Below are 14,059 nucleotides of genomic sequence, written 5' to 3' on the forward strand. Positions count from 1 at the left end.
GGAGAAATAAAAACAAAACGGAAATGATAGTCAAAGGAAAAAATAAAAAATAAAAAATAAAAAATAAAAAATGTTGATTTGATGACAGGTGGAGGCTCATTACGAAAATAAAACGCCGCAGGCACAAAAGCGATGAAAATATAGAAATGAATGAGACTACTGCATGCATCCTGCGAATTTCTTTCTATCTGTATCAGCTATGTAATAAGATATTTTGCACCTTTTGAGTTAAAAATCAGAATTATACATGCATTGTAACTTATAAAACCAAAAAAATATAGTAAGATCGCGGCTGTTTTTTATTTTCAGAGTGTAAACAAACGACACAAGAGATTAGAGTCTAAATGTTTTTTTCTCTTTTCTTTTTTCATCATTCCCTTATACCACATACTATAATTGTGAATAAAACTTTTAATACGCTGTCACTTGTAGACAGAGAGGATCGTTGCTATGGCTCCTCTTATCCTCCCATCCCATTCTGATCTTTCTCGCCAGCGTCTAGAGTCAACCCTAGCCAACGAGCTGTATTCTCCGTCCTTCACTTCCGCGCCGTCGCCTACATCATATGTTTCTGAAGAAGAGTCTCTTGAATATGTTCGGGGTGCGGATGTCATGGCAGCAAGCAAGCATTACGACCATGCTGAACACAGTGCAAGTTCTAGTTATCACACAAGAGAGCAGAGCATGTTTGTCGATACCAGCTTGGCGTCTACAGCAGGCCATCATGCAAGCGCTGTGACTCTAGGTGCCGGCGTCTTCTCTCAAGGAAAAGGTCAGTCCTATCCAGACACGAGCGGCGAGTTTGATCCAGAGAGAAGCCTGGGAAGATTGGTGAATGAACTTGACAAGGTGATGGGAACCGACGTGCGTCTGTAAAGTGTTCTTTTATCTATGGCTAACAATGAGCAGAGATTACCCGAAAGACCTACATCTCCCTTTTCTCCAGTTCGGTCTCCCACACCAATAGGGTCCAATCCGCTCAACTTTTCTTTTATTTTTACTCGCAACTCTCCCTTACCGAGCCCTCCTCCAAGTGATCATGGAGATGAGCAGACTCCAAAACCGAGGACGAAAAAGACTGCGGCGAACAGACAGCAGCAGTCGCTGAAAGAGCCTCCAGATGAAGTTTCATTATCCAATTTGGCTTTACCCGTCCTAAGCCGACGGAACCACAAATTAGAGAAAGACCGTGTCCATGGGATACGGGCAGAGACATCGAGGTCTCGATCTGTTAGTGCTCCGGTACAGAATCCTAAAACTCCGGGAAATATTACTGGCATGACAAGCTTGATGCAGAGTCCGGCACAAGCGGCCAAGTTTGGCCATTTGGATCCAGACGAAAGTGTAGGCGGCAAGGCGGCGATGGATATCCCCGAAGCGTTGGGAAAGCTCAACGAGAGATTAAAGTGTCTAGAGATTGAAAATTCTACATCGAGACGGCGAGTAAAGGAATTGGAAGATGAAGTGGCTAGAGCCAAAGAGGAGGTCGTGGAGGCTGGGCGGATTGGTGAGAAAGAATTTCAGGATGCTAAAAGTGAAAAGACTGGTGAGTTATTGGTAACAATTTGAGATGATATATCGACGATATTTGAAAGCTCTTGAAAATCTTGTCGCCTCCACGAGGGAACATCTTGCTCGTCTCACGCTTGAACTTGGACAGCAGAAGGATCTTGTGGTTAAATTACAATCGTCCAAACTCGACACATTGTCAAATTCGGCTGAGCTCGCTGAAATTCGGGATAAGATTGCCCGACTCTCTCGTCAAGTCTCTACTGTCAATGCCATTGTCGAGCAGGGTCTTGAGGCAAGGAAGCGAGCTAGAGGAGAAAGGACTTTAAAGATGGAAAGAGAAGAAATGATGAAGATTGTTCGGCAGGTCATGGCTGATGGATGCAATAATTACGACAAGGATGAAGGAACAAAGCACGGGAAGGGTCTGCCAAAACCATCCAAATTGAGACAAGGTCTTCAAACTGCTGCTTCCAATTTTGACACGCTTGCTCCCTCTACAATTGAAAAAACCACTCGAAAGTATTCACCGTCAGAAAACCTTACGTGTTCACCTACTCCGACGGCTCAAGCACCTTCCAGACAATCATCTAGAGCTCTCGTTAACCACAAGAAGCCGCTGGCATCGACTGTCAAAACAGTTTCTCCAGATATTAACGTGGATCAATTGGAAAAAGAATTTTTCAGTATGACTGCTGAAGAGTTCAAGAAAAGCCAAGAGCCTGAGAAGAAAGATGATGAGAAGGACAAGAAGAACAGATTGCAAAGAGTCGTTGGAGAGTTGGAAGATGATTATAATCGCCACAGACGGTATATTTTCCGTTATCATTCTCTGCTTACCAGTGGTTAACATGTTTGTAGTGTCTATACTGAACTGTCAGATCGCTACAAACGCCTTGATCCCGCTGCTGATCCCCAAAAACGGCGTGCTCTTGCCCAACGACTCAGGGATGTTATTACGATTCTAGAGAAGAAAGCACATCAGATTAGTGATTTGCGAAGTCTCTTGTAAAGATAAACAGAAATTTACTATTATAATCCAAAGCGGGGAGAGATATTGACTATAAGTGTTTTAGTCTTGAGCTATACCATTATAGAGGCCACTATTGCATGTGCTTGTCAAATCGTGTTATTTTTAATGCACCTATGTACAATGGCGCTGTCTGGGACCTAAGTTCGTCACTATTGTTGGGTTTGACGTTGTGACTCTCTTTGTACGAGAATCCAAGATATTTTTTTATGGATTTTGACTTATCCTAGGATCGCCACACCTGTATCGGTATGGTAGATGAAAGCGGATGGCATGGATATTTGATAGATATGTTGGCTGTCTCAAACTCTGAGAAATATATAAGACAACTGACTTTTGTGTCGGAATAGTCAGTATTTACTTTGTCTCGTCAAAGTTCATGATTTAACTTACCGCTGACCAGGTAGGGTAGACCTTTACTATCAGTACACCATGATGCAATATACAACTGTCAGCCATAAATCAGTGTTGATGGGTACTTGTTAATATCAATGTATAGAAGGTTTGGGCATCTAAAAAGTTTTGGCCAAGTAAACAGTCGAAATGTAGTATTGTCGCTCGCATTCAACAATGATTCCATTGCATTGCTTAATTATAAGGCTAAAGTTGATCGGCCCGAGAGATGGAGTCTCTTGTAGTAAAAGTTTCGCAAGCATAGAAGGCTATACAGACTCCTAGCCAGGCAGGACATGAGTGCCTGTTACTCTTGCTTCAGCATATCCAGTTCAAACACCAGCTTATCAAAGCCCAAAAGCCGCTTTTGTAACCAGACTAAAATCACATGTCTTGCCTTTTGGTACTCTGCTGTCGCTCTTTGCTGCTCTTTCTGTAGTCCAGGCTTTGTTTATGGTCCTCTGTAATGTGATTTTGGTGACACAAATGCCGATTTACATAATCCCCAAAAAGCCTGCCAAGAGTGAGCCTAGGAAAAAGATTCACACTTCCATGTGAATGAATTTATATTGATTCTTGCAGTGCCAAGACTGTTGGGACGCAATGAAAGGCGCGTTGCTACCAACTGTCAACCATATCCGCTAACAATTGTAGCATGAAGTAAGGACATTTTAGAATGATCTCTTGCCATGACACGATAACCAGTGTCACCGCAAGCAGCTATCCGTTAAACAAGACGCTAAATTGCAACGTAAGTCTCTCTGCTTGATAGCACTGTCGGATCCTAATACTGACCTTTTATGGCAAATAATCGTCATTTCAGACTTGGACTGCTATCAAAGATACAGTTCATCACTTTGTATCAGTCCTTGCTCTGTTGGCCTTTTACATCCTTCCCCAAATGTCTCTTGTGAGGCTGATACAAAGTTCTTTGGACAAGATCTATTGGCAGATCTACGGCGTCTGGTATTGCATCTGACTTTGCATACTTCCAGTAATATGGCTGCGTATCTTGAAACTTGCAAGGGATATTTGAATAAGGATCTGCAAAAAAGGTCAACAAATATCTCTACATTGCAATTTACCAGTTATGCAATCTGGTGAGCTGAAAGACGGGGTATTATACAGCATCAATGCCGCATAAGTCCAGTATGTCAAAAGAACGACCATCATCAACCAGCACGGTACGATGACGGCCCATTCCCTTTTCCAAATACATCAGTATATGCTACTGGGTGTCGATACGAGTCTCTTGTGTTAAGGAGTAAGAAAAGAAACACACCTATCAGGCAACCATCCTGTCCATTTTGAATCCTTTGGCGAGAAAGCCCAGAAAAGATAGAGTCCAAAGAGAAGATAAGTCCCTAGGATAGCTATACTGGCGTACACATCTGTCGCATTTGGGACTTGTTCTGAGGGCGGGATAGTGGGCGACGCTGGGTCTTCTGGAAGCGAAGGCCATGGAGATATTGGCGTCAGAGGAGAGAGAGTTTGAACTGGCGGAGTTGAAGGTGAATGTTGATTGTTGTAAATACTTTTTGCCATTTAAAAAAATGTCAAGATTAGAGAGTTTTCCTAAACAAAGTAAAACTCTTCAAGAAAGGTTGTGACCGGACACGATGGGCGGACATGAGGACATTTATTTGTATCCGTTCAAAATCCAGAATGAATGACAGTCTCAGTGTTGTGGTCAAAAGATTTGCATACGAATAGATTTTGGGATGATGTATGGTTTGACCGACAGTCCAGAGATTGTATGCAAAGGATCCTGCTCAGTCATTCCATTCACTCTTCTCTTTCCATCTTACAAGACGTATCTGAATGCTGGGTGATCATCACCCAACTCCAGAATATCCTCCTTAGGCATACCCTCAAGACCATACCTTCTCTGATATTCGGGGCTTTCATAATCTTCAACTTCATCAGCTGCTGGAGGCGGTCCGTATTTCTCGTCTCTCCTTCGGTTTTCTCGTTTATTCATCACGTGCAAAAAGAAAGCCATGGAAAAGTTGAGGAGACAGAAAGCCATCGCCGTCGCATGGCCAGGCCGGAAAAGAGGCGCATCCTTGTTTCGGTACGCTTGAGAAGAGACGATACCGCCTGAATTACCGCAAGAGAAGACGAGGCCCATGCAAATGGCTTTCTTGTCTAAATGTGGCTCGTCAGCGACAGCACATTGGTACCAAGAGAGGCATACAGTGATCCACCCATGTGTTTCCTACCCAAGCAATCGTTGTCGCAATCAGAGGGCCAACAGCTGCTGAAGCGACGAAAACCGCAAAGTATTGAGCACCCTACCATTGAGTCAAATTAGCACGGAGCTTTCAAGGGTTTTTATGGTGAGGGCATACCGGATATCGTTGAGGAATAGTCAAAAGCAGCAAATATCCTATAGCACCTACGAGGGACCTGTTATGGATGTGAATTAACGATTGACCCCAGCTGATACACTGAGTGCTTACCATGCCATGAGAACAGGTCCTCGCAGTTTCAATCTATCGCTTAGCCAGGCGGTGCCCATAGTTGTTATAAACATCAATACGTAGGCTATGCCATAATCAGTATTCAGACTGGCTTGACAATGATACTTACGTGGGACAGTGAGAAGGAGAGATTCGCTGACGGTGTATTTACCCAAGGCTGCGATGATGGACGGAGTGAAGAGACTCCCACTATGACGCCGGTCAGCTCTCAATGCCAAGGCTGCAAGACAGCGGACTCGCCTGTATAGAGGCTCGGCAGCTCCTATGTACATCAACATTAAGCAGTAAACCTGGCAAGATTTAGCTTGGAGCATAATTTCATTGCGGGATTATGATACATACCTTCCAGTCAGAGAGAGCTCTTTTGAATGCTTTCTTGTTGTAGCTCTCTCCAGTCCCCTGTCAGTGTACATCAGTAGAGTTATAGAGTTGTTACAAAACACTGACCAAGCCCTGCTCTGATTTGAGACGGGAAAGTACCATTTCCCTTTCAAGGGGAGTGAGGAATTTCGCAGTGTCTGGCCAATCGTGAATCATCCAGAAACTAGCCACAGCGATGACTAATGTCAGGAGACCCTCAATGATAAACTACAATATATTCTCATAAGCTTAATATGTCCAACCAAGGATAACATACGATCCATGACCATCCCTGTTTCCCTCCGACACCCTTCATCTTGCTCAATCCATCTAACACAAGTCATCAACAGTTTCTTCAAATCACTAACTTACAACCGAGTAGAGAGCCAAAAGCACCTGCGAGGACCGCACCGCCGAAAAAGAAGGCACAACGTTTGTTGATCTCATCTCGCTTGTACCATCCAGTCAAGTAGAAGTTTAGGCCCGGAAACAGGCCAGCTTCAAACAGACCGAGACAGAATCGCAATGCGAGTAGTTGACCATAGTTGGTGACAAGACCCACTAGAAGAAATATCAGCCGAGTGGGCAGTCTAATTCAAAACCACGTACTCGTTGTTTGAAAGATTGCCCAGCAGACCTTAAGGACGTCCATTAGACCTCGTTCCAGGAGATTAAGCCAAGTACGAACCATTGTAAAAGGAATCCATCTGGATGGACGCAGCCGCTTCAGCCTAGATATGCCATCAGCTCAATCTCTTTTTAAACCAAAGAGCCGTACAATAGATTGGATGGAACTTCAAATACCACATAGGGTACAAAGAAAACTGTTACGGTCAATTCTGAACAGACAACAGCATTACAAAATATGTACTCATGGAAGCATTTGAATATTGGAGAGAAGTAAGGTGAAGCTCAGTGGTGAGACCTAACCATTGTTACCCCGTCCCACACAATGACCATGGAATGCCTTACCAACCAGCTTTGCGGCGCCAACGTTGACACGATCAATGAAGCTCAACTAGGCTACTCGTCAGCAGTCACTCTCGCTCCTCACTGAGCAGGCGCACCAAATACAGCAAACTAAAACCAAGTCAGCAAACACATCCACCAGCGATAGTCTCCCTCACGTCATCCAAGGGATCAAATTCAAATCCATTCTTCTCAACAACTTCTTCTCCATCGCTTGATACTCTTCTGGGCTCATGGCTGCCAATTGAGCTGCAGCAGCAGACTTTTCATCCCCGATACCCTCCAAAACAGAGGGACCTGGCGGCGTAGCTTCATAGCGCTGTTTCTCTGAGTTTTCTGGCTCGATATAGGCTGCCATGTTTAGGATTGACCGGATTTACACAAATAGGATATAGAAGGGAGAGTATAAGAGCAGTATATAAATGTTTCTCTCGGGCCGAACTATCGGGGAATGTAATTAGGCGTGCCACTCTTTTGCATGCCTAACCACCATTTGTTCTTCGGCTGACTCTTTTTACACAAGTCAGCAGGATATTATGTCGGAGAAACACAAGCCCTTGTGTATACACTCATCATGTGACAACCATACCAGTTGTATTGCTATTACTTGATGAGGAAAGAATAAAAAGAAGAAGATTAGCCACAAGTTGTAATTGCCGGTAACTAAAATAACCGTCTTTGGTTTGGCCAGCGGAACCAAATATATTTGGAAAGGGAATCAATGTTGAATTGATTTATTCTTTACATTGATTGTCATTGCTTTTGTCTGAAAAGATGGTAGGTTTGTTGATATGCTGAGATTTGCTGAGATGAAACGGAATAGCATGACCAATCTGGTTGTGGGGCTGGTTCCCAAGGATGGCTTTGAGGGTTGTCTTTTGGTTTTGCTTGACCTGTAACAGACTTGTTGCAGTTTTGGCTCAAGTACGATGGGTCTTTTCGAGGTTGCAGATTTTCGTTGAGCACTTATAAGAAAGCGTATGTTTGGGTCGGTCACGGAGACTCTTAATACGAAGCCAAGGTATGGTTGTCTGATTTGACAACAAAAAAGACTGGTATCCTGATGGGAATGCGTTGTAAGAAGCACCAAGTTGTGACCATTAGAAGCAGGCCAGACTGGGAAGCCTGAAGAACAACAATGTACAGGCTGGTGGAAGAAGAACAACCCGAGAGATTGATCTGTCTTTCTTTTCCCGCTTGACTGCTGGCATAAAATGAAAGACCGTTGGCAAGTAATGTGCAGCGGTGGATTTTCAGGTGTAACGCTCATGCCAACATGGGTCAAACTTGAGAGGTTTTCACTTCCATGGCAAACTGATACTGGGACACAAGGGGACTCTTTGGGAATAAGCAGGAACCTATTGGATGAGATGGTGATTGCTCGAGTCAAAAATAGATTCTCAATAAACGTAGTCGGATTAAGTGGGAAGCAACCGTCAACGCCAATTAGAATATGTTTACCATAAGAAAGCGCATGGAGCGAGATGGATGTTGTGGTAAATGCTTACCTCGATGAAAAGCGACCAAGACTGGAAGGCTAGTAGAGAGTGTTGTACCAAGAAAAACTTACCATATAAGATTATGGCATTGTATAATGTACTCTTTGGGGGTAATCTCTTTTGAAGATTATCTTGAGAATATGCATTAGAACCGCCTGAATTATTGAACAAAGCTTCATTGCATTGTGTTTTATATCCATCACCAGTGAGTGCAAAAAATCAAGGGTGAGTTTCCTCAAACCCAAGCAAAAACAAAGGCTCGACGGGATTTGAACCCGCGACCGCTAGATAAACTCCAGTTCACGACCTCGAAGTCTAGAATGCTACCACTGCAACACAAGCCCTATCATTGTTTTCTAAGGATGAGATATATATACATGTCTTTGTAACTGATCATTTGTGAGATATATAAAGACAAAGATCAATACATAATATTTCTTTCCTAGCAATCAGTAGCCTGCGATTAGCACAACCATTTATATAAAATCTCCAGAGGAAACATCTACGTGGAAATTGGTTTCAAAGCACTACAATTGATTTTGTAATATAAAAACCCAGCATCAACTCTTTCCCATCTCATTTGTTTAACATTTTACAATATTGAACATTTATCTCTAATCATCAAAATTGAATCATTATAGAAACTCTCATTACTCGACATTGCGCAACTATGCTTACTCGTATCGCTGGATCAACCATAACTGAAGACTTGGATCATAAACTAGTGGTCGTTCCGCCCATCAACTTTTCTCTCGTTGCGCCAGGTATTTACCGTTCCGGTCATCCCAACCGCAAGAACTTTGCTTTTCTCAGACGTCTCAACCTTGCGGGCATCGTATATCTTGAGGGAAGCGATCCTTATAGACAAGACTCGTTGGACTTTGTCCACTCTCAAAATCTTACGCTCTATCGTTTTGATCTTAGCAAAGAGTCTGATCTTTACACCTCTGAAGGCCAGAAGCGACTGGAGGATTTGCTGAGGGTTCTACTGGATAAAAGAAACCACCCATTACTAGTGCATGATGATACTGGAAAAGGAAGTTGTACACTGGTTTGCGCTTTAATCCGAAAATTTCAATCCTGGAGTTTAACTGGGTTATTTGCTGAGGGCGATATGTTTGCTGGACCAGCAGGCGGAGCTGAAGGAGTAGGTCTGGGAGATGCTGGTATGGAGGCGAGTATCTGCTCTCGTGCATTTTCAACGAAATCCTGATGATGCAGCAGTTTATCGCGGCCTTCCAGCCTAGAAAAGTCGACTATGATCGTAAATGGCGTCCAGATTGGGTAGACTATTGAACTGTGTTTCAGAACAAGTAGACGGCCTCGCCTCGCTACTGCCTTATCGTATAGGCCGCCGCAATCTATGTGTCAGAACAGTACCTTCCTTTCAGCAAGGCCAGACTCTTTCTGGGATTCTTACCTGGTTTATAAGCACTATGACAAACTTCTAGTTTCAAAACTTGCCATTGTCTTCAAAGGAAATTCTGCAGTGGCAGTCTCGCCAGCCTTCTTTCCTATGTAATCGAATGTGTTATATATAACGTCGGCCCATCGCCGAAATCATCTTGCCACTACGATGTCTATGTCTCTGAAGCCCTACTACAATCTTGAACAGTATAGGTGCTATGACCCATGTGTGCCGAGCTAAATATGGTTGATTACCAATCCACGGACATGCCTACGCCGGCAAAACATTTGCCAGCCGCTTCCCGCGCAACTGCAATCACTACCTCGCAACCATCCAAACTGTATCAGACTCTTGTTAGTACTCCTGCTGAGCAGACTACTCAATCTCTTCGCCCTCAACTACGTATCATCCCATCGCTGCCTCCTAGCATTACAAAACATCCTCACATCTCGAGACAAATTCACCATTCGACTCTCAGATCGCCTCTGTGTAAAACCGCCCCTCTCCATCTGCCTTCTAATAACGCACATCGCACACATGCAGCACACCGTGAAGCTTTTGTGATCGTTGGCCATGGGTCTCCTCTCGGCCCTAGTCCTCGCTCACACAAACGTCGGACACAGAAACAGATACCAAGAGTCGCAATGCAAGCTAAAGGATGTAGACGCCGTCTGAGTGACAAGGTCAAAGGCTTTTTCTTTGTGGTAACTCGGAGGAAAACGAATGAGACAGAGCCAAGAGAAGAAAATTTGACCCCGGATAGCATTCTCAAGTCTAGAACACCGGACGATAATAAGTCTAGAAGGAATAGCGCTGATTCTTATCGCTCTGATGTTCATTCAACAGTGGATGTCTATCTTGATGCACCGCCGGCAAGACCACATCGATCTCCGGGTACTGCTTCGTTCCATGTAAATCGGCCCCCTTTTCCGTATGATGATAGCGACAGTGCATCTATCTCGACGATAGCGACTTCATCTTTCTCCTCGATCTGGACTGCAAAGCCTCAATGGGCAATCAAAGCTAGAAAACCAGAGGTGTGGATTCTAGACTCTCCGAACGCTAGAGGCGGTGCTCGTTATCAAATGTCTCCTAAAAGAGACACAGAGGATCTCTTGGAGGATCGACAAGGTCTGGTTAGCCGATTTTCTGATTCTTCCAGCTCCGACTCTGTCAGTGTCTGCACACTGCGATCAAAACACGACACCAAAGAGAATGAGGAAGTATCAGAAGAGTATGCTAAATGGAAATCAAGCCTGAAAGAGGTTGCGATAACTGCTGGGACTGGGATCGGTTCTGTAGCGCGTGTACGAAGCTTGCCAAACATATCACGTTATGCTTTTTAGGCAAAGATGTGATGCATGTACATCCCGTCATTGTGCGTTGGTCTTGATGGTACAGATTTCTTCGCCCTTATCCTAACAAACAGTAAGTCTGGCAGCTGACAGCAAGATGCGATTAGGACAGGTATGAAGGGTGTTTGTCGGCTCGGTGATGTTTCCATTGACTGAGCGTCGCAACTCTCCATTCTCTTCCACCACTCTCATCTACTACTGTCGCAAAAATATCTAAAAGTACTAACATTCAAATCATCGCAAGTCAAGCATTCAAACTCCTTCTTGAAGCACCAACAGAGACCATTACTGACCATCTCATAGCAGTGTCGCTTCGTGACATTAAAACCATCTACAACATCTCATTATGATACCACCAATATGATAAGATAAAATCAAATCACGTGCTTGATTAAAAAAAGGTCCTTTGACGATGCGCGATAGTTCCTGGCTCCTGATAGTTCCTGATTACGATTATCCTCTTTGTCATTACAATTTGCGATTCATTTTTTTTTACAACTTCTTTTCTCGTTGGATAATAGAAAAAAAGAAAATAATAATCCAACTATCGCCGTCAGCGTTACCGAGACAGTGACGGACAGCAAGTCAAAACCTAGGATGGCATCTCAGGTAGGTTGGTCTGATACGACGTAGGCTTGACGCTTAACACCAAGGGTGTTCCGCAGATGACGCATAATTATTCCATGCTTTTCAATTCTTTCCTGAATCCTGTGACGAAAAACCCTTACTGCAGCGGAGTGTATCGGTAAACGCTTTTGTTGCTATTTTGCCAGTCGCCAAGCTACTCCAGCACCCAGCACGCCATCCAAGCGACGAATCAACTGGCCCTTTTATGATTTCTGGACGATTATCTGGAATAATATGATATGCAAGGTTGTCTTCTGTGGTCAGGGTCACGCAAGGCTGGGTTGTTTTTTTTTTGCATTTATGTGCATCTCTTTGCGTTTTCCGCAAAAGTACAAAAGAAAACGGTGGAGCTGAGGTTGTAGAACGTCATTCTGTGCTTGCGGTTTGTGATATTGGCATATTTGGCAGCTTGCAAGAGGTTTTTGCTTCACGCATAGTAAAACCGAAGCGACGCATATTCGAGATGCCAGATCATCTGTCCTTGGAAGATGAGATGAAGAAAAAGATAGCATCTCAGACCGAGGAAGGAACGACAGTCGACACATTCAGCGCTCTCGCTCAAGAGGAAGAGAGCCACGATATCAAGTACCGAACGCTGAGTTGGCAAAAGGCGGCGATTCTCTTGTTTGGCGAGTATGTCTGTCTTGCAATTCTCGCTCTTGCCTGGAGTTGGAGTGTGCTCGGATGGGTGAGTGTCGTCGATTTGGATGTGAAGGCGAGATTGCTGACTGGTTAGATTTGCGGTGCCTTCATAACCTTTGGTCTGGGTCTGATTACCTGGTGCAAGTCTACGTGCATGTTTGTGTTTTAGTACGCTGATCTGTAGAGCAGACACGAGTTATGTCCTCTGGCAGTTTTGTATGAAGCACCCAGAGGCACGGGATATTTGTGATATTGCTGCCATTCTCTTTGTGAGTTGACGGTTGTGAGTGATACCAGGCTGATTAAAAGGGTGTAGCCGTCCATTCCTAGGATTGCTTTTGAATTTACGGGTATAATTCTCTTGTTAAATAACATCTTTCTTGGTGGGTTTCAGATGTGAACATGTGGATCGTTTTCTGACTTTTGCTTTTAGTGGGCTTTCATGTTTTCACTGGCGCAAAGAGTAAGAATTCACGAGTTTCAATTGTCGCTGACGCTGGTACCCAAGTCTTGAACACTCTGAGCGACGGTGGAGCTTGTACGGTCGTTTTTCAAGCTGTGACTGCCATCATTGGAAGTAAGTTCCAGTTCCTAGTTTAGATATTCGCAAAGTCATTGATCTATTGCAGTTATTACTACCATTCCACGAACTCTAAACCACGTTTCTCTTCTTTCTATTATTTCTGCAATTGCAATGTTTATCGCAATTCTCTTGTCATTGATATATGCAGGGATCGAAGATGCGCCTGGGTTTGGTTATGGAGGGTCCTATCCCGAATTAGGCCCCGTCACGACTTCCATTGGTTTGCCCAATGGCGGGCCAGGCTTTGTCAATGGTCTGAATGCTGTACTAAAGTAAGCTGTTTCTCTAGTGTCAATACTTGTGCTCACAAATGGCAGCATCACTTTCCTCTGGATTGGTCAGATCCTCTATCCCTCTTTTATTGCTGAGATGAAAAGGCCACAAGACTTTCCCAAGGCTCTTACAGCCTTGGTCATCATGGAGCTTATTTTGTTCACAGTAACCGCTGCTGTTGGCTATTACTTTGTTGGTCAATACGCCACGGCGCCCATCATTGGATCTTTATCGGAACCTTGGGCCAGAAAGTCTGCTTTTGCCTTTGTCCTCGTGCCCACCGTCATTATTGGTTCCATATACGCCAATGTAGCTGGAAAATTCATCTTTCACCGAATCTTGGGGAAAAGTAGACATGTGTACTCTCACAGTTTTATCGGATGGGGCACATGGATTGCCATTGATGTCTTCATCTGGGGCCTAGCATTCATCCTCGGAAAGTGAGTAGATTCAATCCTCCAAACGGAAAAATATACTGACCACTTTGTTACAGTGTCATCCCTTCAATGGGAGATTTCTTGTCCATCATGAGCTCTGCCTTTGATTCTTTTGTAGGATTTGGCTATTGGCCCGTGGCATATTATCGCCTCAACCAAGGTCAGCTTTTTGCCAGCAAACGTATGATTGCATCAACATTATTCAACATCCTCATCTTTGGTCTTGGTTGTTTCATGCTGGGACCTGGCTTGTATACCAGTATTGATGCTATCATTATTGACTAGTAGGGCCGCTTCTTGTCTCTCCATGACAAATGCTAATATTGGCATAGCTCGGGAACTGTGAGACAGCCATTCACCTGCACCTCCAATGCATTGTAGACCACTATAACATTATTTGTCTTGATTACATGTACAGTTTTGGGAATGCACCATTTAGAGCGGAAGAAAGACGGCGAATGTGCCAGGCCTTGTTACGCTTCAATCCATCT

The 14,059-nt window shown here is 44.0% G+C and overlaps 6 protein-coding genes and 1 non-coding gene across 7 annotated transcripts; 4 read left to right on the top strand and 3 right to left on the bottom strand.

The window, feature by feature from the left end:
- Positions 1-450: 450 nt before the first annotated feature.
- Positions 451-2,521, top strand: L203_104021 (uncharacterized protein; the record flags this gene model as incomplete). Its single annotated transcript, XM_066213411.1, has 4 exons — positions 451-864; positions 910-1,546; positions 1,596-2,319; positions 2,371-2,521. The coding sequence occupies 4 exons, from the start codon at positions 451-453 to the stop codon at positions 2,519-2,521; spliced, it is 1,926 nt and encodes a 641-aa protein (XP_066069508.1).
- A 1,131-nt stretch (positions 2,522-3,652) lies between these two features.
- On the bottom strand, positions 3,653-4,477 carry L203_104022 (uncharacterized protein; the record flags this gene model as incomplete). Its single annotated transcript, XM_066213412.1, has 5 exons — positions 3,653-3,671; positions 3,728-3,765; positions 3,822-3,907; positions 4,018-4,136; positions 4,215-4,477. The coding sequence occupies 5 exons, from the start codon at positions 4,475-4,477 to the stop codon at positions 3,653-3,655; spliced, it is 525 nt and encodes a 174-aa protein (XP_066069509.1).
- A 259-nt stretch (positions 4,478-4,736) lies between these two features.
- L203_104023 (uncharacterized protein) lies at positions 4,737-7,102 on the bottom strand (the record flags this gene model as incomplete). Its single annotated transcript, XM_066213413.1, has 17 exons — positions 4,737-5,080; positions 5,130-5,226; positions 5,284-5,341; positions 5,395-5,479; positions 5,525-5,604; positions 5,656-5,705; positions 5,758-5,814; positions 5,863-6,003; positions 6,053-6,105; positions 6,148-6,336; positions 6,385-6,412; positions 6,464-6,506; positions 6,554-6,599; positions 6,647-6,700; positions 6,748-6,793; positions 6,843-6,855; positions 6,903-7,102. 17 exons carry the CDS (start codon positions 7,100-7,102, stop codon positions 4,737-4,739), a joined length of 1,584 nt encoding a protein of 527 aa, XP_066069510.1.
- Positions 7,103-8,497: 1,395 nt separating this feature from the next.
- L203_104024 lies at positions 8,498-8,587 on the bottom strand. Its single transcript has one exon. It is a non-coding gene; the product is annotated as a tRNA-OTHER (tRNA).
- Positions 8,588-8,913: 326 nt separating this feature from the next.
- L203_104025 (uncharacterized protein) lies at positions 8,914-9,539 on the top strand (the record flags this gene model as incomplete). Its single annotated transcript, XM_066213414.1, has 2 exons — positions 8,914-9,417; positions 9,468-9,539. The coding sequence occupies 2 exons, from the start codon at positions 8,914-8,916 to the stop codon at positions 9,537-9,539; spliced, it is 576 nt and encodes a 191-aa protein (XP_066069511.1).
- Positions 9,540-9,917: 378 nt separating this feature from the next.
- L203_104026 (uncharacterized protein) lies at positions 9,918-10,997 on the top strand (the record flags this gene model as incomplete). The annotated part of the gene is made up of 1 exon (XM_066213415.1): positions 9,918-10,997. One exon carries the CDS (start codon positions 9,918-9,920, stop codon positions 10,995-10,997), a length of 1,080 nt encoding a protein of 359 aa, XP_066069512.1.
- Positions 10,998-12,096: 1,099 nt separating this feature from the next.
- On the top strand, positions 12,097-13,949 carry L203_104027 (uncharacterized protein; the record flags this gene model as incomplete). The annotated part of the gene is made up of 10 exons (XM_066213416.1): positions 12,097-12,321; positions 12,370-12,415; positions 12,465-12,544; positions 12,592-12,658; positions 12,709-12,738; positions 12,784-12,852; positions 12,905-13,130; positions 13,176-13,571; positions 13,625-13,852; positions 13,901-13,949. 10 exons carry the CDS (start codon positions 12,097-12,099, stop codon positions 13,947-13,949), a joined length of 1,416 nt encoding a protein of 471 aa, XP_066069513.1.
- Positions 13,950-14,059: the final 110 nt, after the last annotated feature.

This window comes from Cryptococcus depauperatus, chromosome 4 (genome assembly GCF_001720195.1).
Source record: "Cryptococcus depauperatus CBS 7841 chromosome 4, complete sequence".
Lineage (NCBI taxonomy): Eukaryota > Fungi > Basidiomycota > Tremellomycetes > Tremellales > Cryptococcaceae > Cryptococcus > Cryptococcus depauperatus.